The sequence below is a fragment of the Chiloscyllium plagiosum genome, unplaced genomic scaffold (assembly GCF_037043375.1).
Source record: "Chiloscyllium plagiosum isolate Xiang-an unplaced genomic scaffold, Cpla_swu_hap1 HiC_scaffold_46, whole genome shotgun sequence".
Taxonomy (NCBI): domain Eukaryota; kingdom Metazoa; phylum Chordata; class Chondrichthyes; order Orectolobiformes; family Hemiscylliidae; genus Chiloscyllium; species Chiloscyllium plagiosum.
In genome coordinates, this window is record NW_028270184.1 from 11,168,954 (window position 1) to 11,196,433 (window position 27,480).

Here is a 27,480-nt window from a genome sequence, read left to right on the forward strand (position 1 = left end):
TGAAGTTGTTTGTTATTGGGAGTGTGTGTTTGTGTCAGTGTGTGGTTTGCAGTGAGTTAATTCTAAAGGAGGCAGGTTTGTGGTACAGTCAGTGCATTAAAAGGGAAGGGAAGGCAGCCTGCCTTTGCCTTTAAGTGTGCAGCCAGCCCAGAGGAGGAGGGTCTGAAGGACAGAGAGTTGCAGGCTGTGAAGGCTGGACTTGTGTCAGTTTGAGGAAAGAGGACAAGTCTCTCCAAGCCTGCTCCTGGTGATAGATAAATAACAAGGCCCCCTGAGCAATGGCAGTGAGCCCAGGCGGGGACACCAAGGGCCTGCAGCTCCCCGACTCCCAGTGTGACTCTGGCCTGGATGGGGAGCTGGAGCGCCAGGAGCCCTGGGCCCTGAGCCTGGGCCTGGAGCCGGGGACGGGGACGGGGACAGGGGCAGGGGCGGCCCCGGGCCCTCAGTGCGGGGCCTCCGGGGAGGACAGCTGCGACTCGGCCTACGCCTCGGACTTGCTGGAGACGTTCAGCGCCCGCTGCTCGCTGGGCTCGGCCGGGGGACAGGCCCCGGGCCCTGAGGCTCCCTTCGACCCCTGGGCCTACCTCAGCGAGGAGGGGGACACGTAAGTGGTGCACTTTACCCCTCATCCCCCACCCCTGACCCCCACCTCCACCCTCACCCTGACCCCCACCCTCATCCCTCACCCCTGACCCCCACCTCCACCCCCACCCTCACCCCCGACACCCACCTCCACCCTCATCCCTCACCCCTGACCCCCACCTCCACCCTCACCCCTGACCCCCACCCCCACCCTCACCCCTGACCCCCACCCCCACCCTCACCCCCGACCCCCACCCCCCTCCTCATTCATCACCCTCACACCACCCTCACCCTGACACCACTCCTGAGTCCTCTCTACCTCCCCTCTTCCCCCCCCCGTCTTCCCCCCCCCGTCTCTCCCCCCCCCCCCCGTCTCTCCCCCCCCCCGTCTCTCCCCCCCCCCGTCTCTCCCCCCCCCCCCCCGTCTCCCCCCCCGTCTCTCCCCCCCCCGTCTCTCCCCCCCCCGTCTCTCCCCCCCCCGTCTCTCCCCCCCCCGTCTCTCCCCCCCCGTCTCTCCCCCCCCGTCTCTCCCCCCCCGTCTCTCCCCCCCTGTCTCTCCCCCTCCCCGTCTCTCCCCCTCCCCGTCTCTCCCCCTCCCCGTCTCTCCCCCCCCCTCCCCGTCTCTCCCCCCCCTCCCCGTCTCTCCCCCCCCCTCCCCGTCTCTCCCCCCCCTCCCCGTCTCTCCCCCCCCTCCCCGTCTCTCCCCCCCCTCCCCGTCTCTCCCCCCCCCTCCCCGTCTCTCCCCCCCCCTCCCCGTCTCTCCCCCCCCCTCCCCGTCTCTCCCCCCCCCCTCCCCGTCTCTCCCCCCCCCTCCCCGTCTCTCCCCCCCCCTCCCCGTCTCTCCCCCCCCCTCCCCGTCTCTCCCCCCCCCTCCCCGTCTCTCCCCCCCCCCTCCCCGTCTCTCCCCCCCCTCCCCGTCTCTCCCCCCCCCTCCCCGTCTCTCCCCCCCCCTCCCCGTCTCTCCCCCCCCTCCCCGTCTCTCCCCCCCCTCCCCGTCCCCCCCCTCCCCGTCTCTCCCCCCCCTCCCCGTCTCTCCCCCCCCCTCCCCGTCTCTCCCCCCCCCTCCCCGTCTCTCCCCCACCCTCCCCGTCTCTCCCCCCCCTCCCCGTCTCTCCCCCCCCTCCCCGTCTCTCCCCCCCCTCCCCGTCTCTCCCCCCCCTCCCCGTCTCTCCCCCCCCTCCCGTCTCCCCCCCCCTCCCCGTCTCTCCCCCCCCTCCCCGTCTCTCCCCCCCCTCCCCGTCTCTCCCCCCCCTCCCCGTCTCTCCCCCCCCTCCCCGTCTCTCCCCCCCCTCCCCGTCTCTCCCCCCCCTCCCCGTCTCTCCCCCCCCTCCCCGTCTCTCCCCCCCCCCCCCCCCGTCTTCCCCCCCCTCCCCCGTCTTCCCCCCCCTCCCCCGTCTTCCCCCCCCCTCCCCCGTCTTTCCCCCCCTCCCCCGTCTTTCCCCCCCTCCCCCGTCTTTCCCCCCCCTCCCCCGTCTTTCCCCCCCCCCTCCCCCCGTCTTTCCCCCCCCTCCCCCGTCTTTCCCCCCCCTCCCCCGTCTTTCCCCCCCCTCCCCCGTCTTTCCCCCCCCTCCCCCGTCTTTCCCCCCCCTCCCCCGTCTTTCCCCCCCCTCCCCGTCTTTCCCCCCCCTCCCCCGTCTTCCCCCCCCTCCCCCGTCTTTCCCCCCCCCCCCGTCTTCCCCCCCCCCTCCCCCCCCCTCCCCCGTCTCCCCCCCTCCCCCGTCTCCCCCCCTCCCCCGTCTCTCTCCCCCCCTCTCCCTCTCCCCCCCCCTCCCTCTCTCCCCCCCCCTCCCTCTCCCCCCCCCCTCCCTCTCTCCCCCCCCCTCTCCCTCTCTCCCCCCCCTCTCCCTCTCTCCCCCCCCTCTCCCTCTCTCCCCCCCCTCTCCCTCTCCCCCCCCCTCTCCCTCTCTCCCCCCCCTCTCCCTCTCTCCCCCCCCCTCTCCCTCTCCCCCCCCCTCTCCCTCTCTCCCCCCCCTCTCCCTCTCTCCCCCCCTCTCCCTCTCACCCCCCCCCTCACCCTCTCTCCCCCCCCTCTCCCTCTCTCCCCCCCTCTCCCTCTCTCCCCCCCCTCTCCCTCTCTCCCCCCCCTCTCCCTCTCTCCCCCCCCTCTCCCTCTCTCCCCCCCCTCTCCCTCTCTCCCCCCCCTCTCCCTCTCTCCCCCCCCTCTCCCTCTCTCCCCCCCCTCTCCCTCTCTCCCCCCCCTCTCCCTCTCTCCCCCCCCTCTCCCTCTCTCCCCCCCCCTCTCCCTCTCTCCCCCCCCTCTCCCTCTCTCCCCCCCCTCTCCCTCTCTCCCCCCCCCTCTCCCTCTCTCCCCCCCCTCTCCCTCTCTCCCCCCCCTCTCCCTCTCTCCCCCCCCTCTCCCTCTCTCCCCCCCCTCTCCCTCTCTCCCCCCCCTCTCCCTCTCTCCCCCCCCTCTCCCTCTCTCCCCCCCCTCTCCCTCTCTCCCCCCCCTCTCCCTCTCTCCCCCCCCTCTCCCTCTCTCCCCCCCCTCTCCTCTCTCCCCCCCCTCTCCCTCTCTCCCCCCCCTCTCCCTCCTCCCCCCCCTCTCCCTCTCTCCCCCCCCTCTCCCTCTCTCCCCCCCCTCTCCCTCTCACCCCCCCCCTCTCCCTCTCTCCCCCCCCTCTCCCTCACTCCCCCCCCTCTCCCACTCTCCCCCCCCACCCCTCTCCCCCCCCTCCCTCTCCCCCCCCCCTCTCCCTCTCTCCCCCCCCTCTCCCTCTCCCCCCCCCCTCCCCTCACCCCCCCCCCCTCTCCCTCACCCCCCCCCCCACCCCTCACCCCCCCCCCCTCTCCCTCTCTCCCCCCCCTCTCCCTCTCTCCCCCCCCTCTCCCTCTCTCCCCCCCCTCTCCCTCTCTCCCCCCCCCCTCCCTCCTCCCCCCCCACTCCCTCACTCCCCCCCCCCTCACCCCACTCTCCCCCCCCTCTCCCTCTCTCCCCCCCCTCTCCCTCTCTCCCCCCCCTCTCCCTCTCTCCCCCCCCTCTCCCTCACTCCCCCCCCTCTCCCTCTCACCCCCCCCTCCCTCTCTCCCCCCCCTCCCTCTCTCCCCCCCTCTCTCCCCCCTCCCTCACTCCCCCCCTCCCTCACTCCCCCCCCCCTCTCCCTCACTCCCCCCCCCCTCTCACCCCCCCTCCCTCTCCCCCCCCCCTCTCTCCCCCCCCCCTCTCCCCCCCCCACCCTCTCCCCCCCTCTCCCTCTCCCCCCCTCTCCCTCTCCCCCCCTCTCCCTCTCCCCCCCTCTCCCTCTCCCCCCCTCTCCCTCTCCCCCCCACTCCCTCTCCCCCCCTCTCCCTCTCTCCCCCCTCTCCCTCTCTCCCCCTCTCCCTCTCTCCCCCTCTCCCTCTCTCCCCCTCTCCCTCTCCCCCCCTCTCCCTCTCCCCCCCTCTCCCTCTCCCCCCTCTCCCTCTCCCCCCCTCTCCCTCTCCCCCCCTCTCCCTCTCCCCCCCTCTCCCTCTCCCCCCCTCTCCCTCTCCCCCCCTCTCCCTCTCCCCCCCTCTCCCTCTCCCCCCCTCTCCCTCTCCCCCCCCTCTCCCTCTCCCCCCCTCTCCCTCTCCCCCCCTCTCCCTCTCCCCCCCTCTCCCTCTCCCCCCCTCTCCCTCTCCCCCCCTCTCCCTCTCCCCCCCTCTCCCTCTCCCCCCCTCTCCCTCTCCCCCCCTCTCCCTCTCCCCCCCTCTCCCTCTCCCCCCCCTCTCCCTCTCCCCCCCCTCTCCCTCTCCCCCCCCTCTCCCTCTCCCCCCCGTCTCTCCCTCTCCCCCCCCTCTCCCTCTCCCCCCTCTCCCTCTCCCCCTCCCCCCCCCTCCCTCTCCCCCCCCCTCTCCCTCTCCCCCCCCTCTCCCTCTCCCCCCCCTCTCCCTCTCCCCCCCCTCTCCCTCTCCCCCCCCTCTCCCTCTCCCCCCCTCTCCCTCTCCCCATTTACCTCTTACCCTCTTCCGCCCCCCCTTTACCCCCTTCCCCCTCCCCCCCCTTCCCCCTTCTCCCCCCCTTCCCGCTTCCCCATCTCCCCCCCATTACCCCATCTCCCCCCCTCTTTCCCCCCATTCCCCCCCTCTTTCCCCCCATTCCCCCCCTCTTTCCCCCCATTTCCCCCTCTTTCCCCCATTCCCCCCATTCCCCCCCTCTTTCCCCCCATTCCCCCCCTCTTTCCCCCCATTCCCCCCCTCTTTCCCCCCATTCCCCCCCTTTCCCCCCATTCCCCCCCTCTTTCCCCCCATTCCCCCCCTCTTTCCCCCATTCCCCCCCTCTTTCCCCCATTCCCCCCCTCTTTCCCCCCATTCCCCCCCTCTTTCCCCCCATTCCCCCCCTCTTTCCCCCATTCCCCCCCTCTTTCCCCCCATTCCCCCCCTCTTTCCCCCCATTCCCCCCCCTCTTTCCCCCCATTCCCCCCCCCCTCTTTCCCCCCATTCCCCCCCCTCTTTCCCCCCATTCCCCCCCTCTTTCCCCCCATTCCCCCCCCCCTTTCCCCCCATTCCCCCTCCTCTTTCCCCCCATTCCCCCTCCTCTTTCCCCCCATTCCCCCTCCTCTTTCCCCCCATTCCCCCTCCTCTTTCCCCCCATTCCCCCTCCTCTTTCCCCCCATTCCCCCTCCTCTTTCCCCCCATTCCCCCTCCTCTTTCCCCCCATTCCCCCTCCTCTTTCCCCCCATTCCCCCTCCTCTTTCCCCCCATTCCCCCTCCTCTTTCCCCCCATTCCCCCTCCTCTTTCCCCCCATTCCCCCTCCTCTTTCCCCCCATTCCCCCTCCTCTTTCCCCCCATTCCCCCTCCTCTTTCCCCCCATTCCCCCTCCTCTTTCCCCCCATTCCCCCTCCTCTTTCCCCCCATTCCCCCTCCTCTTTCCCCCCATTCCCCCTCCCCTTTCCCCCCATTCCCCCTCCCCTTTCCCCCCTCTTCCCCCCTCTTTCCCCCCCCCCTCTTTCCCCCCATTCCCCCCTCTTTCCCCCCATTCCCCCCCTCTTTCCCCCCATTCCCCCCTCTTTCCCCCCATTCCCCCTCCTCTTTCCCCCCATTCCCCCTCCCCTTTCCCCCCTCTTCCCCCCTCTTTCCCCCCCCCTCTTTCCCCCCATTCCCCCCCTCTTTCCCCCCATTCCCCCCCTCTTTCCCCCCATTCCCCCCTCTTTCCCCCCATTCCCCCCCCTCTTTCCCCCCATTCCCCCCCCCGCTCTTTCCCCTCTTTCCCCCCCCTCTTTCCCCCCCCTCTTTCCCCCCCCTCTTTCCCCCCCCTCTTTCCCCCCCCTCTTTCCCCCCCCTCTTTCCCCCCCCTCTTTCCCCCCATTCCCCCCCTCTTTCCCCCCATTCCCCCCCCCGCTCTTTCCCCCCATTCCCCCCCTCTTTCCCCCCATTCCCCCCCCCGCTCTTTCCCCCCATTCCCCCCCCTTCCCTTCTCTCTTCCCCCCCATCTTCCCTTCTCTCTTCCCCCCCATCTTCCCTTCTCTCTTCCCCCCCCCCCCCCCTCCTTCTCTCTTATAGATACAATTCTATTTACCCCGGAGTAAATTACAATCTGGAATCTAATTGAGGAGTTCAGAGGCTTTATATATAGAATAACAGACAACCGGGAGTGAATAAAGTCTGTAACCTAACTGAGGTTTAGGAGTAAAGTTTGGAATCTAATTGAGGGGTTTGGAATGGTTTGTATGTAGAATAACAGATACCTGGGAGTGAGTAAACTCTGGAATCTACTTGAGGGATTCTGTGTGGCTTTTATATAAAATAGCAAATATCTGGGAGTGATATACAGACTGGAATCTAATTGAGGAGTTTGGAGTGGTTTATATATAGAATAACAGATACCCAGGCTTAAATTACTGACTGGAATCATGTCGAGGTGCTTGGATTTAACTTTTTACAAGCTCTTGGAAAGGAACAGCATGAAGACGTTCGGCCCTTGAGCTGATCCTATCATTCAGGTGGATTAGAGAGTGCAGAGATTAAATAGTCTTGAGGAATAAATATTGGGGCTGGACGATGGGGACATCCCTATCCCACTTGCAGTAGTTTCTGTGGGTCTTTTCTATCTAACCGAGCAGCCAGCTGAGGCTTTGTGTTGTCTGGACAGTGGGTGCTGGGAGTGTGTATGGATTGTGTAAGTCAGGAGTTAACCCATGACTTACTGTCTTGGAGGCAAGACTGAGTGTAACAGGGCTGACGTGCAGGATTGTGAAGGTGTGACATGTGGAGCTGCTGGGGTTGGGTGGTTTCGGGGTGGGGTCTGGGGACTTTGCCATTGAAACTGAGGCATTTCCACCCCCTCTAACCGAACGGAAATCCCAGAGCCGTTTCTCTCACAGTCGCGTCACGCCCTCCTCCCCAAAACTATACACACACACACACACACACACCCCATGCCTCCCTCACATCCTATGTCGACTCTAACCCAACCTTCTCACATGTAGACAGCGTGGTAAAGAAGCACACATACCTTCATTGCTCAGACCACTGAGTATAGGAGTTGGGACGTCATTGTTGAGGTTGTATAGGAAGTTGGTGAGGCCTCTTCTGAAGAAGAGGCTAGAATCTTTTGCGTTGGAGCATAAGAGGTTGAAGGATGACTTTATACAGGTTTATAAAATCATAAGGGGCATAAATTCATTCCTGATGAAGAGCGTGTGCTTGAAACAGACTCTCCTGTTCCTCGGATGCTGCCTGACCAGCTGTGCTTTTCCAGCACCACACCTTTTGACCATGAGGGGCATATATAAGATGAAGAGCCAAGCTCTTTTCCATAGGGTGGGGAAGTTCAAAACTAGGGGGCATATTTTTAAAGTGAGAGGATAAAGATTTAAAAGGGACCCGAGGGGCAATTTGTTTCACACAGAGGGTGGTTTGTATACGGAACGAACTGCCGAAGGAACTGCAGGTATAGTTACATTTAAAAGAAATTTGGATAAGTACTCGAATAGGAAATGTTTAGAGGGATATGGCCCAAACTTAGATGAGTGGAACTAGTTTAGTTTGGGAAACATAGCGTGGACGGGTTGGAGTGAAGGGTCGGTTTCTGTGCTGTATGACACTGTGACCTCTCAGACCTCCTCCCAACTTCCTCTCCTTCAAGGAGGACCCAGTTTCTCTAATCTATCCATGTCACTGAAATCCCTGCCATTCTTGTAAAACTCCTTGTATTTGCACCTTCCTTCCTAAACTCTGTTGTAGATATTGGACACAACAAACACTCCAGGGCATTAGTTGGCCTGTTAGTCCATTGACCCTAAGTTGTGGTGTGGATTTTCACATTGAATGAGAGACCATTCCTGTCTTTGCTACAACTTCAAGTGCTGTACAGTACTGGCTAATGCCATGTTTATAAATTGACACAAAGACATTCCTTTTTTAAATCGGGGTTTATGGTAGCTGAATTTTCATTGGTCTCGTCGACGTAGGAGTATTGTGATGATCAGCTTGATGTATCGCACTCCCCTTTGGAAAGTCCCTATAAAACCCGGTGCACTAGCACCAACACTGGTTTAGCTGTCTGTTTTGTTCAGAGCTGAAATTTAATGAGCTTAATAAACTGAGTACGTCGTGGTGATCATTTTGGTGTACCACGCTTCACATCAGAAAGCTTTCAGTAGAGGTCCAAAAAAAAACATGCCACTACCACTCACATGCATAGACAACTGCGACTCTGTCCCCCTTTCTCTCTCACACACACACATATACACGGACTCTCTTTCTCACACATGCCTGTTTCCCCTCCCCTCAAATGCATGCACTCCCTCACTCTCTCTCAAACATACTCATGTGCACACCCGTTCACACCCGTTCACACACACATGCTTTGTCTCTCACACACACACACACACGGATAGACATGCACACATGCACTCTCTCTCCCTCACACCTGTGTGCACAAGTGTTTATTCTCATATAGACTCTCTCACACGCTCCAACTCTCTCTCTCCCACGCAGATACACACACTCTCTCCCTCTCTCACATGCACATGCTCCCATCTCTCTCATCCCTTTGTCTCGCCTATGTGCACAAATGTTCACTCACATACCCATGCAGTGTCTCTCACACCTACACACAACTCCTCCATTTCTTTCAGATCTAGATTGAGTGTAAATGAAACCAGGGTGATGCGAGGAGAACCTTTTTTTCAATTAGTGAGTAATCATTGAATCCCTGCAGTGTGGTGGCAGGCCATCAAGTCCATAGCAACCCTCCCAAGTGCATGCTGCCCAGAGAGACCCCCGCCCCCCCGCAACCCTATTGCTGTAAGTCTGCATTTCCCATGGCTAACCTGCAAATCCCTGGGCACTATGGGACAATTTAGCACGGCCAATCCACCCTAACCTGCAAATCCCTGGGCACTATGGGACAATTTAGCACGGCCAATCCACCCTAACCTGCAAATCCCAGGGCACTATGGGACAATTTAGCACGGCCAATCCACCCTAACCTGCAAATCCCAGGGCACTATGGGACAATTTAGCACGGCCAATCCACCCTAACCTGCAAATCCCAGGGCACTATGGGACAATTTAGCACGGCCAATCCACCCTAACCTGCAAATCCCTGGGCACTATGGGACAATTTAGCACGGCCAATCCACCCTAACCTGCACATCCCTGGACACTATGGGACAATTTAGCACGGCCAATCCACCCTAACCTGCAAATCCCAGGGCACTATGGGACAATTTAGCACGGCCAATCCACCCTAACCTGCAAATCCCTGGGCACTATGGGACAATTTAGCACGGCCAATCCACCCTAACCTGCACATCCCTGGGCACTATGGGACAATTTAGCACGGCCAATCCACCCTAACCTGCACATCCTTGGGCACTATGGGGCAATTTAGCACGGCCAATCCACCCTAACCTGCACATCCCTGGGCACTATGGGACAATTTAGCACGGCCAATCCACCCTAACCTGCACATCCCTGGACACTATGGGACAATTTAGCACGGCCAATCCACCCTAACCTGCAAATCCCAGGGCACTATGGGACAATTTAGCACGGCCAATCCACCCTAACCTGCAAATCCCTGGGCACTATGGGACAATTTAGCACGGCCAATCCACCCTAACCTGCACATCCCTGGGCACTATGGGACAATTTAGCACGGCCAATCCACCCTAACCTGCACATCCTTGGGCACTATGGGGCAATTTAGCACGGCCAATCCACCCTAACCTGCACATCCCTGGGCACTATGGGACAATTTAGCACGGCCAATCCACCCTAACCTGCACATCCCTGGACACTATGGGACAATTTAGCACGGCCAATCCACCCTAACCTGCAAATCCCAGGGCACTATGGGACAATTTAGCACGGCCAATCCACCCTAACCTGCAAATCCCTGGGCACTATGGGACAATTTAGCACGGCCAATCCACCCTAACCTGCACATCCCTGGGCACTATGGGACAATTTAGCACGGCCAATCCACCCTAACCTGCACATCCTTGGGCACTATGGGACAATTTAGCACGGCCAATCCACCCTAACCTTCACATCCCTGGGCACTATGGGACAATGTAGCACGGCCAATCCACCCTAACCTGCACATCCCTGGGCACTATGGGACAATTTAGCACGGCCAATCCACCCTAACCTGCACATCCTTGGGCACTATGGGGCAATTTAGCACGGCCAATCCACCCTAACCTGCACATCCCTGGGCACTATGGGACAATTTAGCACGGCCAATCCACCCTAACCTGCACATCCTTGGGCACTATGGGGCAATTTAGCACGGCCAATCCACCCTAACCTGCACATCCCTGGGCACTATGGGACAATTTAGCACGGCCAATCCACCCTAACCTGCACATCCCAGGGCACTATGGGACAATTTAGCACGGCCAATCCACCCTAACCTGCACATCCCTGGGCACCATGGGACAATTTAGCACGGCCAATCCACCCTAACCTGCACACCCCTGGGCACTATGGGGTAATTTAGCACGGCCAATCCACCCTAACCTGCACACCCCTGGGCACTATGGGACAATTTAGCACGGCCAATCCACCCTAACCTGCACATCCCTGGGCACTATGGGAGGAAACCAGAGCACCCAGAGGAAACTCTGGGAGAACATGCAAGCTCCACAGAGCAGGGTCACTGGAGTTTGAAAACTCCACATTAGGGTCTGGGATGCACTGCCTGGAAATGTGGGAGAGACAGGTTCAATGGAGGCATTCGAGAGGGGCATCAGATGATTATTGGATAGTAATGATGTGCAGGGGTATGGGGAGGAGGTGGGAGATTGGTGTGAATGGATAGAACCGGACTAGATAACTGAGCTGGTGCAGCCACGATGGGCCGAATGGCCTCCTTCTGCACTTTAATAATTCTATAATTGATGTCTGACTAGCATTTGATGAAGATTTTTCCAGACTGTGTTCAGACCGTCTTAGTCTGTCTCTGTGGAAATAATTTGAGTGTGTGAGGATTCCTGACCCTTGGTATGCTATCCCAGGCTCCAGGTTTACACATCCAGCCCTTCTCTGTGTGAAGAGGATCCTTTTAGCTAATTGTCCCAGTGATGGGTTGAATTTCACGAACCCCACCTCCCAAAGTAGAGGGGTCAAACAATGGCAGACATTGGGAAAGGGGGAATTGGCTGTCCGCACTTCTGTTTGGCAGAAGGAGAATGGATTTCTACTGGAATCATGGAAGGGCATAGGGTTTAAGGTGAGAGGGGAAAGACTTAAAAGGGACTTGAGGGGCAACTTTTTCATGCAGAAGGTGGTGCGTGCATGGAACGAGCTGCCAGAGGAAGTGGTGAAGGCTGGTATGGTTACAACATTTTAAAAGGCATCTGGACAGCAGGGTTCATGCTGTACGGCTGCATAAATGGGGAGAATTTCTGTAGCCTTATCGGAGTGAGGGAGAATTTGGTGTGTGTGCTTTTGGGATGTGGGTGAAAAATGGAAATGGAAGTGGGTGACTGTCTCTGAATTGAGATCAGGATGGTGCTTCTAAATGAGGGCATGGGGGTATCAGTAAGAATGCACCTCCACTCTCCCTCTCTCAAGTAGCTCCCTACACCATCTACACTGGTTTCAGCACAACCTGAGTGACTCCATTCCCTTGTGCTTTTGGCTATATCACCAGGAAGAGAGCATCCCCCTGCCTGCCCTGCACCCCCACCCCCAACCCCCATTGGGAGCCATTTGGCCCATTTCACTTGCTCCTATACAGGCACATTGATGAATGATCCAGAGCCCCAGGCCAATACTTGATGGACAAGGGTTCGAATCTCATTGCAACAGCAGCAAGAATTTAAGTTCAGTGAATGCCTTATGGATTTGCAAGTTGGCTCAGCATTGGCGACCACAACAGCTTGCCTTTATTATCATAAACACCCGCCTGATGGTATTTTGGGAAGGAAGTGGGGACAAGCCAGGAAAACCAACATCCTATGAAAGAATTTTGTTTAAAAACCCCAGGGATTTTGCATTATTCTTGGTTTTGCATCTCCACTCGGTTGTGGGCAGTGTTCCAAGTGTCTGAAATTAGTCCCAGTCTTCGTTCCCCTTTTTCTTTGTTTGGACCTGTCTCCCTGATTTTCCTGAATGGGAAGTACCATTCCAGATCCAGCCCTCTCGCCCTCCCGTCCACCTTGCTCGCCAACCTTCCTCATCCTTGGTTCCTTGATTTCCCCCTTTCTGACTTTGTGACCTCCTCCAGCCTTAAAGCTCTCCAGGATTTCTGTATTTCTCTCAGCCCAGTTCTTCAGTATTCTGCCCTCGCTACCGATTCCCATCGCTTCACCATCAGCAGCCTGGGGGACCCCGAGGTCAGAGTTGCCTCCCTCAACCTCTCCACATCTCCTCCTCCTCCTTTTAGATTAGATTAGGTTACATTACAGTGTGGAAACAGGCCCTTCGGCCCAACAAGTCTACACCGACCCGCCGAAGTGCAATCCACCCATACCCCTACATTTACCCCTTACCTAACACTACGGGCAATTTAGCATGGCCAATTCACCTGACCTGCCAGTCTTTGGACTGTGGGAGGAAACCGACGCAGACACGGGGAGAACGTGCAATCTCCACACAGTCAGTCGCCTGAGTCGGGAATTGAACCCGGGTCTCGGGCGCTGCGAGGCAACAGTGCTAACCACTGTGCCACCGTGCCGCCCTTTATCCCCACATAAATCCCAAATCTCCATCTCTTTTCCAAATTGTCTCCCCTCCCCCCCCCCAAATCCACCTTTCTCCCTTTGGTTTAACACTGATTTGTTTTAAAACTATGCGCTCTTTGACCGAGCGTTTGGTCACCTTTCCGTGATGTCATCCTGTGAATCTCTGAGGTCAATGGCTGTTTGATGTTCTCTCCTGTGAGGCGATCTGTGATGTTCTCCCAGTTTTAAAAGTGCCATATGAATACAGGGTTCTTGTTGGAAACCTGAAGATCTGGTGGTCTTTTCACAGACACCCCTCCTGGATGGGGCAGGAGAGAGATTGGGGCAGAGAGATTGGGTTAGCCCAAACATTGGAAATAGCCCCCTTACCCCGCGGTCAATGTTCTGATTCATGGCTCCAAGCGGAGAATGGCCAATCCCTGACATCGGGAGGCGGTGGGGGGATGGTCCCATCCTTGATTCCTGGAGAGAGAGTGGAGGATGGTTTGATACTTAACCCCTGAGGGGAAGGATGGTTTGACCTTTGACCCAGAGTAGGGGTTGAGTTACAGAGGATGGTTCTTGGCCTGGGGTAGGTGGAGGATGGTTTGATCCTTTGTCCCCAGAGAATGGGTGGTGGATGGTTTGATCCTTTGTCCCCAGAGAAGGGGTGGTGGATGGTTTGATCCTTTGTCCCCAGAGAAGGGGTGGAGGATGGTTTGGAATGTGACCCAGGAAGTGGGCAGAGTGTGGGGGCAGGGCAAGGAATGTTACAATTTGTGAGATAGAGGGGGAAGAACAGTCCGATCCTTGACATGGGGTGCAGAGGGTGTCTCAGTTCCTGATGCAGGCATAGGATATACTCAAGCTCTCGAGCTTTGGGCTGGACATTGTGGGATAGTCAAGTTCTTGATCGTGGTGGGGAGGGGGGTGGAGGTGGTCTGAAACTCCCAGGAGAGAGTAGGGAATGGTCTAATCCTGGAGCCCAGCGTTGGGGTTGGTTCCTATTCTGCACTCTGTGGGTGGGGGAATGGCCTAATTCTTGACCAGTGGGTGTGCAAAGGTCTGTTCTTGATTCAGCGTCCCCCTGATGTTTGGAGGTGGCGAGGGGTGCAGTGAGAGGTGTCCAAACCCCTCACTCTGGGCTGACAGCAGGTCCAATCCTTCACCCTAAGTTGGGTTATGCTTAGCAGGGAGAAGAAGCCACTGAGGAGAACCCAATCCCTCTTTGGAATCTCAGGATAACAGAGGATTCCAAATGAGGCCAAGGGGGGAGCGGGGACGTTGGAGAGAATGAGGACAGTTCTCGGTTTGGGTGCCACGAAGGATAGGGAGGCTGGCACCCGGGAACAAGGAGGGAGTGGGAGAGACTGGCAACAGACGCTGGCCTGGCGCGGGACAGGAGAGTCTTGGTGCCAGGTTGCTGGATGTCCCTCATGATGTGGGATGTCCTGATCCTTGACCCCCTCCATCTCTGTGTCTTCCAGGTTCCTCCATCTCTGCATCATTCACGAGGCTGAGGCCTTAGCCCTGGCATTCATTGACCAGTCACCGCTGGAGTATCTGAACTGGCAGAATGACCTCTTTCAGGTAGGCAGTGAGTGCTTCCCACGGAATGGGTGGTGGGCGGGGGTGGCTCTCCACGTGGGTGGGGGGCTGACTGAGACACTTGGTGATATGCCGGCACTTAGCTTGTGTCTGTCTGCGTCAAAGTATATAGCTGCCCAGTTTACTTCAAGAGCTGAAGAGGTGCCAAACACTAATTTGGTACACTGCACGATCCCATGATTGATCTGCTGATGGGTGAAGGATAAACCCTACCATCACACCCAGGGGTCTACACGGCTCGTCTCCTGACTGTCCAGTAGGAACTCTCATCTTTATTTGAGTCATCATTAAGCTACCCTCTGTCATCCAAACCCAAAAGCTCATGATCTTTCTTGTAAGTCTGCCCCTCCTTGTTTTAAGTAAACATTTGTCTCCGCTTTCAGCAGAGTACAAGACCATCGTTTCACCATTATGTCTCTGTGGTACATTGATACATCATTCACCAAACAACATTGCCTCACGCTCTCATTCTACTATTCCCAAACATGCTCTCGCTGCCACATTCCCCCTTCAGCCCTGTACCAATCCCCAAACTTATCCCATTGCCCCACTCTCCCCATAGCCCTGTACCAATCCCCAAACTAATCCCTCTGCCCCACTCTCCCCATAGCCCTGTATCAATCCCCAAACTAATCCCAGGCCCCACTCTCTCCCCATAGCCCTGTATCAATCCCCAAACTAATCCCACTGCCCCACTATCTCCACGTAACCCTGTATCAACCCCCAAACTAATCCCAGGCCCCACTCTCTCCCCATAGCCCTGTATCAATCCCCAAACTAATCCCACTGCCCCACTATCTCCACGTAACCCTGTATCAATCCCCAAATTAATCTCTACTGCCCTGCTCTCTCCCCACAGCCCTGTATCGATCCCCAAACTAATCCCTCTGCCCCACTCTCCCCATAGCTCTGTATCAATCCCCAAACTAATCCCACTGCCCCACTATCTCCACGTAACCCTGTATCAATCCCCAAATTAATCTCTACTGCCCTGCTCTCTCCCCACAGCCCTGTATTGATCCCCAAACTAATCCCACTGCCCCACTCTCCCCATACTCTGTATCAATCCCCAAACTAATCCCACTGTCCCACACTCTCCCCATAGCCCTGTGTCAATCCCCAAACTAATCCAATTGCCCCACTCTCACCCCATGGCCCTGTATCAATCCCCAAACTAATCCCACTGCCCTGCTCTCTCTCCATAACCCTATATCAATCCCAAACTAATCCAATTGCCCCACTCTCTCTCCATAACCCTGAATCAATCCCTAAACTAATCCAATTGCCCCACTCTCACCCCATGGCCCTGTATCAATCCCCAAACTAATCCCATGGCCCCACACTCTCCTCCTAGCCCTGTATCAATCCCCAAACTAATCCCACTGCCCCACCCTCTCCCTATAGCACTGTATCAATCCCCATAGCCCTGTATCAATCCCCAAACTAATCCCACTGCCCCACTCTCTCTCCATAACCCTATATCAATCCCAAACTAATCCCACTGCCCCACTCTCTCTCCATAACCCTGAATCAATTCCTAAACTAATCCAATTGCCCCACTCTCTCCCCATTGCCCTGTATCAATCCCCAAACTAATCCCATGGCCCCACACTCTCCCCATAGCCCTGTATCAATCCCCAAACTAATCCCACTGTCCCACTCTTTTCCCATAGCCCTGTATCAATCCCCAAACAAATTACACTACCACACCCTCTCCCCATAGCCCAGTATTAATCACACAAGTACACTCACTGCTTGGACATCCTCTATAACTATGTATCACTGGTTTAACCATTAGCCGTAGGACAGAGGGGGACTCTCTCTGACCTGAGTTAGATGCTTCCAGATTTAACTTCAACTCCCAGATACGAACATAACCCGGGAGCGCCGGGCTGTCGGAGGGTGGGCGCTGAGGGAGCGCCGGGCTGTCGGAGGGTGGGCGCTGAGGGAGCGCCGGGCTGTCGGAGGGTGGGCGCTGAGGGGGGTCAGTGCTGAGGGAGCGCCGCGCTGTCGGAGGGTCAGTGCTGAGGGAGCGCCGCGCTGTCGGAGGGTCAGTGCTGAGGGAGCGCCGCGCTGTCGGAGGGTCAGTGCTGAGGGAGCGCCGCGCTGTCGGAGGGTCAGTGCTGAGGGAGCGCCGCGCTGTCGGAGGGTCAGTGCTGAGGGAGCTCCACGCTGTCGGAGGGTCAGTACTAAACACAGCACTGAAAGAGGAGGCAGCAAGTTTAGAAAGGATTCAGAGAGCGGGTAGGGGCTTCATTCTGAACTCAATGCCAAGAGTGGCTGAGTGTGAAAAATTGAACTGGTGGCTGGAGTGAGGGAATGAGATTTCTGAGACGCAGGCACCAGTTTATGGTAATGGATGGGGACTGATAATCCTCACTGGGAGACCTGCTCATGGGTGGGTTAAACTCACTCGTCAGAGGAAGGGGAAGTTGAGGGGTAACCCAAGATGGAAGAATAGCCGGTAACAAGATAGAACAGAATAGAAAACAGGAGAAACAAATCTGAGCATTTAGCATGCCTCAAATGATGTTTAAAAAGACAAGAGGCATTGTACCTGAAAACACATAGCATTCATAACAAGATAGACACAAATAGAGGTAAATGAATATGATACAACTACCATTACAGAAACAAAGCTCAGTGATGACCAAGACAGGGACCTGTTGAAGGACATTCTACATTGAGCAATGTCAGACAAGTGGGGGGTGAAATTGTGCTGATGAAAAGGGATGGGAGTCGACATTAGTGAGGGAGGATCTCAGATCAAAAGCATAATGTGTGAAATCTGTTTGGGTGAAGCAATGTGCACCCTTGGGTGCCGCTGGAGAGGCAGCACACAATGCTCACCGTCACAGTTGAGGCCTTTCGAGAGCAGTGGGCATCATCACCCCAGACCTCATTATGTTGATATTGTAAGTTTCTGTTTGGTCGTGAAAGTTTCCATTCACCATCAGTTTGCATTTTTGTTTGGGACTGTTTCGTCCGAACTTTCCTTTGGGGGGAAAAAAGAGATTAGCAAGGGGTAGCAGACATTGGTTGGGCTTATTTCCAGGCCACCCAGTAGCAGTGGCTGTGTTGGGGTATGGTATAAATCAGGAATAGAAACATATGTGTATAAAGAGCAACAGTTATCATAGTCATAGAGATGTACAGCATGGACACAGGCCCTTCGGTCCAACTCGTCCATACTGACCAGATATCCGAAATTAATCTAGTCCCAGCATTTGGCCCGTATCCCTCTAAACCCTTCCTAATCATGTCCCCATCCAGATGCCTTTTTAGAAGTTGTCATTGTACCAGCCTCTATCACTTCCTCTGGCAGCTCATTCCACACACGCACCACCCTCTGCATGACAACGTCACCCCTCTCACCTTAAACCTTTCCCCTCTAGTTTTAGACGCCCCTGCCCTAGGAGAAAAGGCCTTGACTATTCACCCTATCCATGCTCCTCATGATCTTATAAACTTTTCTAAGGTCACCCCACAGCCTCCACCACTCCATAACCCCAGTCTATTCAGCCTCTGTCTGTAGCTCAGACCCTCCAACCCTGGCAACATCTTCGTAAATCTTTTCTGAGCCCTCTTAAGTTTAACAAAGTCTTTCCAATAGTAGGGAGACCAGAATTAAATGCAGTTTTCCAAAAATGGGTGACTTCAATCTGCATATAGGTTGGGTAAACGAATTGAACAGTAACGGTGTGCAGAAATAGTTTCTGGAGTGACTGAGGGATGATTTGCTAGAGCAGTATGTCAAGGAACCAATTAAATTACAAGCTATTTTGGTTCTAGTGTTATGTACATAGAAAGGGCTAATTCACAATTGGGATGAGTAACCACAATGTGATTAAAATTTTACATTATGTTTGGAAATTAGGTAGTTCAGTTTGAATGAAGGGGGATCATGAGGGCATGAGTCATAAATCGGCCAAGCTAGATTGGGAAAAATATATTAAAAGGCATGACTATATGTAAGTGACTGATTAGTCTTTTAGGAACTATCAGATGCCTTGCATCTTCATGACATTTCTTCAAGTTGTGAAATTCACAAAAGGTCAATCAACTGTGGTTGACAAAGGAAGTTAAGAATTGTATAAGATGAAAAGGAAGGCCTTATACGGTGTCCAGAAGCAGTAATAACGCGGAGGACGGAGAGGTTCTTAGAATGCAGCAAAGGAGGATCAAGAAACCGATAAAGAAAGGAAGAATGACAAATACAATCTGGCAAAAAAATTAAAAATGGACTGTGAAAGCTTCTACAGTATGTAAAAAGGAAATGTGGAATCAGGAGAATTTATAATGGGGCAATCAAGAAACGGCAGAGGATACAAGAAATCTCCCAGAATTCAAGATCCAAATGACTAGAGAGAATGAGTTGAAAGAAATGAGTATTAGTAGGAAGGTAGTACTTAGGGAAATTAATGGGACTGAAAGTTGACCAGCTCCTCGCACCTGATGGCCTACATTCCAGAGCCAAAAGTGTGGCGCTGGAAAAACACAGCTGGTCAGGCAATATCCGAGAGCAGGAGAGTCGACGTTTTGGGCACAAGCTCTTCTTCAGGCATGTGGGGGAGGCTCGAGGGGGTTTGGGAGATAAATGGGAGGGGCTGGGGCTGGGGTGAAGGTAGCTTGGAAGGCAATAGGTTGATGAAGGTGGGGGTGATGACGATAGGTCAGAGTGGAGGGTGCAGTGGATAGGTGGAAAGAAAAATGGACAGGTAGGACAGCTCAAGAGGGTGGTGCCAAGTTGGAGGGTTGGATCTGAGATAAGATGCCAAGCCCACCTCCCCCTCCCATTTATCTCTCAGCCCCTTGGGGGTCTCCCCATATTTCTGATGAAGGGCTAATGCCCAAAACGTCGACTCTCCTGCTCCTCGGATGCTGCCTGACCTGTTGTGCTTTTCCAGCACCACGCTTTTTGACTCTGATCTCTAGCATCTGCAGTCCTCACTTTCTCCTCCAAGCCAGAATGTTGAAGAAGGTGGCTGTTGAGAGAGTTGTTGCAAAAGTTCCATTGATTCTGGAAGGAATCTTGCAGATTGGAAGCTTGGAAATGTCACCCTAATATTTAAGAAAGCAGCGAGGAAATAAAAGACGGACTTACAGACTGTTTGTCCTTACACGAGGCATAGGGAATAAACGATGTAATAAATGAACACTTGGATAAGAAGTTATCTGATTGGGCATGGTCAGCATAGATTTGAGAAGGGAAAGTTATGTTTGATAAACTTGTTGAGTTTTTTTCAGGATGTTACTAATGTAATTGATAAAGGTGAATTGATGGATGTACTATATTTTGGATTTTTGAGAAGGCTTTTGATAAAGTCCCCTACAGGAGGTTGGTTAGAATATTTGATTTAGGAGATGATATAGTGACATAACCTCTTGGCTAACAGACAAAACAGAGTAGCAATAAAGACTCATTGGCAGGCCGGGACTGGTGGGATACTGTAAGGATCAGCACTCCTACCAGTTCATGGTTTATATCAATCATTTGGACATGGGGACCAAATGTGAAATTACCAGAATTGCAGATGATACAAAACCAAGTGGGAGTGTGAGGAAAGTGTCAAATGTTTTCAGGAGGATTTGGAAAGGCTTGCTGATTAGGCAAAACATGGCAGGTGGAATATAATGTGGAATCATGTGTGGTTATCCACTTTGGCAGGAAAAACAGATGTGCGAGTATTTCTCAAATGGTGAGAGGTTGGAAAGTGTAGATCTACAAAGGCACCTAGTATCCTTGTTGATAAATCACTGAAGAAAGTGAGGACTGCAGATGCTGGAGATCAGAGCTGAAAATGTGTTGCTGGAAAAGCACAGCAGGTCAGGCAGCATCAAAGGAACAGGAGAGTCGACGTTTCGGGCATGAGCCCTTCTTCAGGATAAATCACTGAAGGCTAACATGCAAGTGTGCTGAGCTATTAGAATGGCCAATGTTGGCCTTTATCACAAGAGGATTTGAGTACAAGAGCAATTGTATAACCAACGTGTTTCAATTGTATAGGAACTTAGTTAGACCATACCTGGAGTCCTGTGTTCAGTTTTGGTCTCCTTATCTCAGGAAAGTCATTATTCTCCGAGGAAGTACAACAAAGGTTCACCAGACTTGTTCCCAGGAGATGGGGTAAAGATTAACTTGTGGTAATTTACACACCACATTGTACAGGACATTGGTGAGGTCACTTCTGGAGTACTGCGTCCAGTTCTGGTCGCCCTGTTATTGGAAAGATATTATTAAATTGGAGAGAGTTCAGAAAAGAGTTACCAGGATGTTGCAAGGAGTGGAGGGTTTGAGTTATAAGGATAGGCTGGGACTGTTTCCACTGGAGTATTGGAGGTTGAGGGGTGACCTTTATAGAAGTTTATAAAATCATGAGAGGCATAGATAAGGTGAATAGGAATGGTCTTTTCCCCAGGGTGGGTGAGTTCAAAACTAGAGGGCATAGTTTATAGGTAAGAGGAGAAAGATTTAAAAGGGACCTGTGGGGCAATCTTTTCACACCAGGTGATTCGTATGTGGAATGAACTGCTGGAGGAAGTGGTAGATTCAGGTACAGTTATGACATTTAAAAGGCATCTGGATGGGTATGTACAAAGGAAGGGTTTAGAGGGATATAGGCCAAATGCAGGCAAGTGGGACTAGTTAGTTTGGGGAAACTTGGGACGAGTTAGACCAAAGGGTCAGTTTCCGTACCGTATATGTATGGCTGTACAAACCAGGCCTGTATTCTCTAGAGACTTGAAGAATGAGAGGTGATCCCATTGAAACTTACAAAATGTTTAAAGGGATAGAAGGGGAGATGCAGGTCAGATGTTTCTCTTGGTCTGGAGTCTAGAACCGGGGGGGGGGCACAATTTAAAACTAAGGACGACGCCATCTCAGACCACGATGAGGAGAAACATTGAGAGGACGGTGAACCTGTGGAAATCTCTCTCACAGAGGAGGCTTGGCCTTTGAGTAGGCTCAAAGCAGAGGTTGATAAATTATTGATTATCAGCAGTGTTATGGCACAGCGTGGGGAAAGGCTCTTGGGCAATAACGGCCTACTCGTTTCCTGTGAAACACTCTGTTATTGCAACCATGTTCCGGTTGTGTGCTAGCTACGTGCTAACATTGCACTAAACCAGTGTTTGTTCTGAATTTCAGACGCCCCTGCATTTGGCCATGTACACGCGCCAGACGAAGATAGTGCGGCAACTGGTTTTGAAGGGAGTGGACACAGAGCTACAGGATCGTAACGGAAACACCGCACTGCACCTGGCCTGCCAGTACAGCCTGGAGGAGTGTGTGCCGGTCCTTACAAAGCCTGTCACAGCCAAAGAGCATGCCTTGTTTGGATTTGAAACCCCCAGCCCCCCGGGACCTCGGAACCTTGAGAGACATAATTGGCAAGGTGCGGGCCTTTGAGAAAGCAGTCCCTTTGCCACAAAATCCAACCAGTCACGTTCCACACTCGGTGCGGGCAGATTAGAGAGAGAGAATGTGGTGGCTTCATTGATAGTATGCTCAACTCCCAAGTCACAAGTTTCTGGGTTCAAATCGTGAAGGACAAAACAATAGGCAAAGCTGCCCACAGGAATGCTGCACTGTCAGAGGTACTGTCTCTCTTGGATGAGACATTAAACCAGTGATCGCTTCTGTCTGGCAGGGGCGCAATTTGATCTTGAGCGAGAGCACAGCCCATGTCCGTCCATTGATCCTCAGCTTGAGAAATTGTTTAAAAATGGAATGAAGGTTACCTGGCTGTCGTTCTTTGTGGGATCTTGCACATGTTGGGATATGTTGCTGAGATAGAGCTGGTACATGCTGGTGGAGAGGTCTTCTCTTAATTTATCCTGTGGAAAAAGAGTGAACTCAGGTGACATTGGGAGGGGGGAAACTTGAAGCGAACTGTGTCCCACCTTCTTACTAAATGATCTCTCTTCCTGCAGGTTTGACCTGTTTGCACCTGGCAGTTCTTTATAGGAATGATGTGATGGTGGACTACATGCTGTCTTCAGGAGCGAGAGTCAATACACAGGTCAAACACTGCCCTATGACTCCAGTTACCAACCTTCGGCATACCAAACCACGGGCACATATGCATACAGACGCGTATACACACAGAGATACATACACATATGTGCATATATATGCAGCGACGCACATACACGTGTGTGCGCACACATATACAGACATGTGCATACTTGCACATGTATACAGTGGCATACATGCGCATATCCACAGAAATTTTGTAGTTAGCAAGTTTTACCGGCTATACTTCTTGGTTCAGCTCCCTGACCAAAGTCAGGGGGAGACCGTCCTCTCAATCCCCATTACACAGGCTGTACTGCTGCAGCTGCGTTGCCTGCAATCAGGGCAGGTTCTTAACACAGCCCCAGTACCCACGTCGCTCACTCGTACTGAGTAGTAGCGGACAGTCCTAAAATACCGAACTTAGGCCAATGCCTTTCGGTTAATTGAAGTCTCACCTCATGCAGCACTCTCCTTGGAAGTGGCTGGAGATTTCACTCTGTCCATCTGTCATTCCGTCCCCACGCCAGAGTTAACGGCAACTCACTAGGAGTAGGACTTGACGTGACTCCGGGATGGAGAGGGCTAACTGTGAAGAGGTCCAGTCAGTCACGTTGTTCAGTTTAAGAGGAATCAATGGTAATCCTTTATTAGCGAGCACATATAAACTGACATCGCTTAGTCCCTACCCTCCCCTTCACTGTTTTGATCACACAGCACTGTCCTTTGATGTGAAGGGCAGTGTTTGTCACTGGCCACCCGGGTGTTTTCCTGTCTTCCTGGTGGTGGAAACTGAATAAAGATTCGTGCACTTTGTGTCTTTCACAGTGTCTTACACCTGCACACACACACCATGGGTGCTGGGGATAAAATAAGCACTACCGCAGTTAGGTGGAAAAAAAAAAAAAGAAAAAGAAAAAAAAAAAAAAATAAATAAATTCCCCCCTGAAAAAAAAAAAAAAAAAAAATAAACTGACATCGCCGGTGACACTGGCTGTGGTTGAGAGCTGTGAGACTGAGCACAAACTCTCTGCCTAGCTCCGTTCCAGTCTCACCAGCTGACTGGCAACCGTGATTGAGTTGAGTGGGGTGGGGAATGTCATCCTGTCTTCAATCTTAATTCTTTGACCCCTCTCTCTCTCTCTCTCTCTCTCTCTCTCTCTTCGGTTGGCAGGAATCAACGAGTGGACGGACTGCCTTGCATCTGGCGGTGGAGCTAGGGGAGTTGGGGCTGGTGACGCGGCTGCTGCGAGCTGGAGGTGAAGTGGACGCTCCAATGTACAATGGCTGCACTCCCCTCCACCTGGCGGTGGGGCGGCTAGACGCTGGCATCGCTGTTGCCCTCTGCCAGGCTGGTGCCAACCCGCTGCTGCCCAACCTGGAGGAGGACACCCCGCTGGACCTCGCCAGCAACAACGGCAACGTACGTGACTTCTTCCCGGTGTGCGGTGGGGAAATGAAGGGATTTGTTATGGACCAGCTCAGACCCCCTCCCCTAAAAACATTTCAAGAAGACCCTAACTTTTCTAGTTGTTTTAAGCATGTGTATAGTGGATATTCCAGGAATGATGCAGCTGGGCAAAACCTCTTGGTTTTAAACAAAGCAGAATTTACTTAGAGTACAAAATGAAAGAGAACAGAATAACTTAACCATCTGAAAACCCAACAGACTGTCCCACCTTTTATGCTGCTGTTCCGAATTCCTGCAACAATCCCTATAAACCCCCCCACTTTGGAAAAAAGGTAAATTTTAACACTGGTTCTTCCCGGAGGGATTGTGCAGAGAGAGAGAGGATCAGCGTGGAGCTGTTTCTTTGGGTTCAGCAGCTTCTCTGGGTTCCCAGCTAAAATTTGACGAGCTGCTGCAAACAAAACCAGCCAGACTGCTCAAACCAAAACTGAGCTGAGAGAACTGGCCGTGCCCCTTTCAATGTGCAAGTATTTTTTTTAAAAAACCTTTTGAAAGCCTTTTGTCTGAGGCAGTATCGGTTATCTATAATCAAAATTGGCCCTAAAACCCCCACACACAAACCAGACACCCCGGAACCACTGCATTTACAACCCCTCTGGGGGTGAGAAAACAACCAAGGACAGAATAACCTTGTCAAAAGAGCAGCAATGTACAGATTGGTGGTGCTATGAAGTTTGCCCGCACAAAGAAATGTGCAGCGAGTAATTAGGAAGGCATGGGAACTGGGAGTATGGGTTTAAAGAATTTGGTGAGACCACGACTGTAATACCAGTATGAAATCCTTCCACATCAAAGGAGGGCTATATTTGCATCGGAGCCAATAGTTCATGAGATCGGTCCCTAGTGCGAGGCGACCCTTTAGTAACAGCGGGGTTCTGCCTGCTTAAATTGGGTCCAGAGCTTAGAAGAATGGAAAGTGATTGTGTAGAGATGTGCAAGATTGTGAAGGGGTTTGACAGGGTCGACACTGGGAGATTGACTCCCTGTCCTGGTCAGGGAACCTAAGAAATGGTTGGGGGGGGGGAGGGGGGCACAGTCTTGGAATTAGGCCCTATTGTATAGGAGCCGGAGGAGGAGAACAGGCTTCCCTCGAGGGATTGGGAATCTTTGGAGTTTTCTTCCCCCACGAGTGTTGTAGTATCTCCACCGTTAGCACCAGGGAGATGGTTTTATTTTGGTCTCTTGGGGAATCAAGGGACATGAGATTGATGCAGAAGATTGCATCGAAATGGTGTAGCAGCATCAATGGGCCAAATGGCCTATTCTTGCTCTTTATTTATTCCATTCTCAACAATTTGTAAAATAATGCCATGTTCTGTCCAGTATCAGAAAGAGCGAATATGAGTGTCTGGAACACTACCGGGTAATCGAATTGGGGTTTTTGAAACAATTCTTCAAATCAGGTTGATTTGAGAGAAACTCTTTCTTCTGGTGAGGAAATCACAGGGTGACATAGTGGCTCTGGTTAGCACTTCAGCTTCACAGTGCTGGGGACCCAGAGTTCGATTCCACCCTCAGGTGACTGTCTGTCTGTGTGGAGTTTGCATGTTCTCCCCGTGTCTGCATGGGTTTCCTCCCACAGTCCAAAGATGTGCAGGTTAGGAGGATTGGCCGTGCTAAAATCGTTGATTGTGTCCAGAGATGTGTAGGCTCGGTGGATTAGCTGTGGGAAATATGAGGATACGGTTGGGGGTGGATCGCTGCAGAAATGTTCATCAGAGAGTCAGTGTGGAGTTGAAGGGCCAAATGGCCCTGCTGCATTGTGAGGGTTCAATGATCTGGAGCTCTTTCACAGCGCCCCACCCCCCCCCACCCCCAAAAAAAGAGAGAGGCTTTGCACAATGAGGGAGATGAGGGTGGGTATTAGTAAATATGTACCTTCAAGATTATATTTTGGTGAAAGGTACCAAAAGGGTTACAGTGTGATATTTGTCACATGAATAGGAAGGGTTTAGAGGGATATGGGCCAAGTGCTGGCAAATGGGACTAGATTAGGTTAGGATATCTGGTCGGAAAGGACGAGTTGGACCAAAGGCTGTCTTTCCGGTGATGTACATCTCTATGCCCAAGCCACAAAGAATGAAACAGGCTAGGGGTAGGGGTGGGGGGCGCGGGGACAGAAAAGCCTCTACCTGCTTTGTCAGATAACTAACACGTTGTCCCTCTTTTTCTTCAGGTGCTTGACCTGTGCCCATTCGACGATGTGAGACTCCTGGGGCAGCCAGTGGTGTGACAGAACAGGACTTTGTACGTGATGTGACCGAACAGCGAACGCTGAAGGGTGGGGGTGGTGATAAGGACCTTGTCTCCCAGTGGGTGGGAGGCCCTCATAGCGTGGGACCCTCTTCCCCTGCATTTTCGCCCCTACCCCATCCCTGCCCCCTCCAAAACCTGCTGTGGTGGGGGGTGGTGAGTGTCCAGTCTCACCCGACTCCTTGGATTCTGACTCTGTTACCTCAGAAACCGAAAGGTGCAGTTTCGTCCCTGGCCAGGCATGTAGCAGGAGGGAGTGACCCCATGGATATAAAAGAATTCACATTACCTTGGGGACAATACATCTGGAGAAGACCTCCAGAATTGCGATTACCTGGTCAGCACCCTTCACATACTTTAGTCTTCCCCTCCCATCACCATCCCCCCCACCCCCACAAGACACAAGACCCAAGACCAAACAAATGCCTTCAAAATCCCAATCAGTCCTCTGGTTCAGACCGTTCCAGAGGCGTGAGTCTGCAAACTAGCCTGACAGTGCCACTGGTAACAAGGTGGGCGCATTGCTGGCAGAGGTGCGGTGATTTGGTTAAGCTGAGTGTCCGCTTGAACCCTTTGGTGGAGATTAATGGTGCCTCTACACAATTTGAAGGGCTGAATGACCCCTTTTCCCCCCCCCCATGTTGGTGTGACTCTTGGTGGGGAGGTTGGTGTGGAGAAAGACCAGGAGGAGATCTCGCCAGTGTCTCTGGAGCCAAAACTTCACTGAAAAATAATTTATTTGATATTTATGACAAGTGTTGTTCCTGTGAGTTTCCTGCGTGTGAATTGGCTGCTGTGCTTTCTGCATTTCAACAGTCACCACGCTTCAAAACTGTAAAGCACTTTGTGATGCCCTCAGGTGGTGACAGTTGTTAAGTAAATGAGGTCTCTTTCTTCCAGCTCTCCATTTGCACCCAAATTGCTGAGTGCTTTAGGAGCACTTTTATTTTTACATAATAAAGACATTGAAAAAACTTGCGTTGTCTGCATGGTTCACCCAAACACTTCAGGGAGTTTGCCTTTTCTCTGCTTCGGACTGAGTTTTCAAATCAGAGAAGCAAATCTTTATCGCGCAGGGGCAGAGAGGCCTCTGTTCGAGTCCATAAATCTTTAAAGGTGACAGGGAAAAGCTATGTTTAAGAAAGCATGTGGGTTCCTCACTTGTGATGGACAGACCGGGGACAGCAAACAGTGAATTAGCCTGCAAAATGCCGGACAGAATTCACTCTGTGCGGTGACCAATGAGACACCAGTAATCTCAGTGAATAGAAATAGTAAGATATTACTCCTCCTATTACAGAACATATCTCAACTGTCCTTGCTGCTGATTGGTTCACTAGATAGGCTGCAAAAGCAACCAGGAAGGGATGATGGGTTAAGGAGCTGCAATAGCAGAAAAGGAGGCTGCAGAGGTCCTAACCTGTCAACAAAGCAAAACTCAGTGGTTAGCATTGCTGCCTCACAACGCCAGGGA

The 27,480-nt window shown here is 53.6% G+C and overlaps 1 protein-coding gene and 1 long non-coding RNA gene across 4 annotated transcripts in view; one reads left to right on the forward strand and one right to left on the reverse strand.

Annotated features, from left to right (window-relative positions):
- Window positions 1-123: 123 nt before the first annotated feature.
- On the forward strand, window positions 124-26,996 carry LOC122543876 (NF-kappa-B inhibitor epsilon-like). The gene is made up of 6 exons (XM_043682734.2): window positions 124-604; window positions 14,145-14,247; window positions 21,416-21,662; window positions 22,201-22,289; window positions 23,457-23,705; window positions 25,930-26,996. The coding sequence occupies exons 1-6, from the start codon at window positions 279-281 to the stop codon at window positions 25,984-25,986; spliced, it is 1,071 nt and encodes a 356-aa protein (XP_043538669.2). The 5' UTR covers window positions 124-278; the 3' UTR covers window positions 25,987-26,996.
- The window catches only part of LOC122543878 (uncharacterized), a 67,933-nt gene continuing 57,463 nt past the window's right edge, over window positions 17,011-27,480 (reverse strand). For 2 of the 3 annotated variants that reach the window (XR_006310171.2, XR_015754658.1), the window contains 3 exons: window positions 22,009-22,104; window positions 20,292-20,482; window positions 17,011-17,260 (listed from right to left, as the gene is read on the reverse strand). This is a non-coding gene — a long non-coding RNA (uncharacterized LOC122543878). The remainder of the gene's footprint in view (window positions 17,261-20,291; window positions 20,483-22,008; window positions 22,105-27,480) is intronic. The other variant, XR_015754659.1, reaches the window with a different exon arrangement.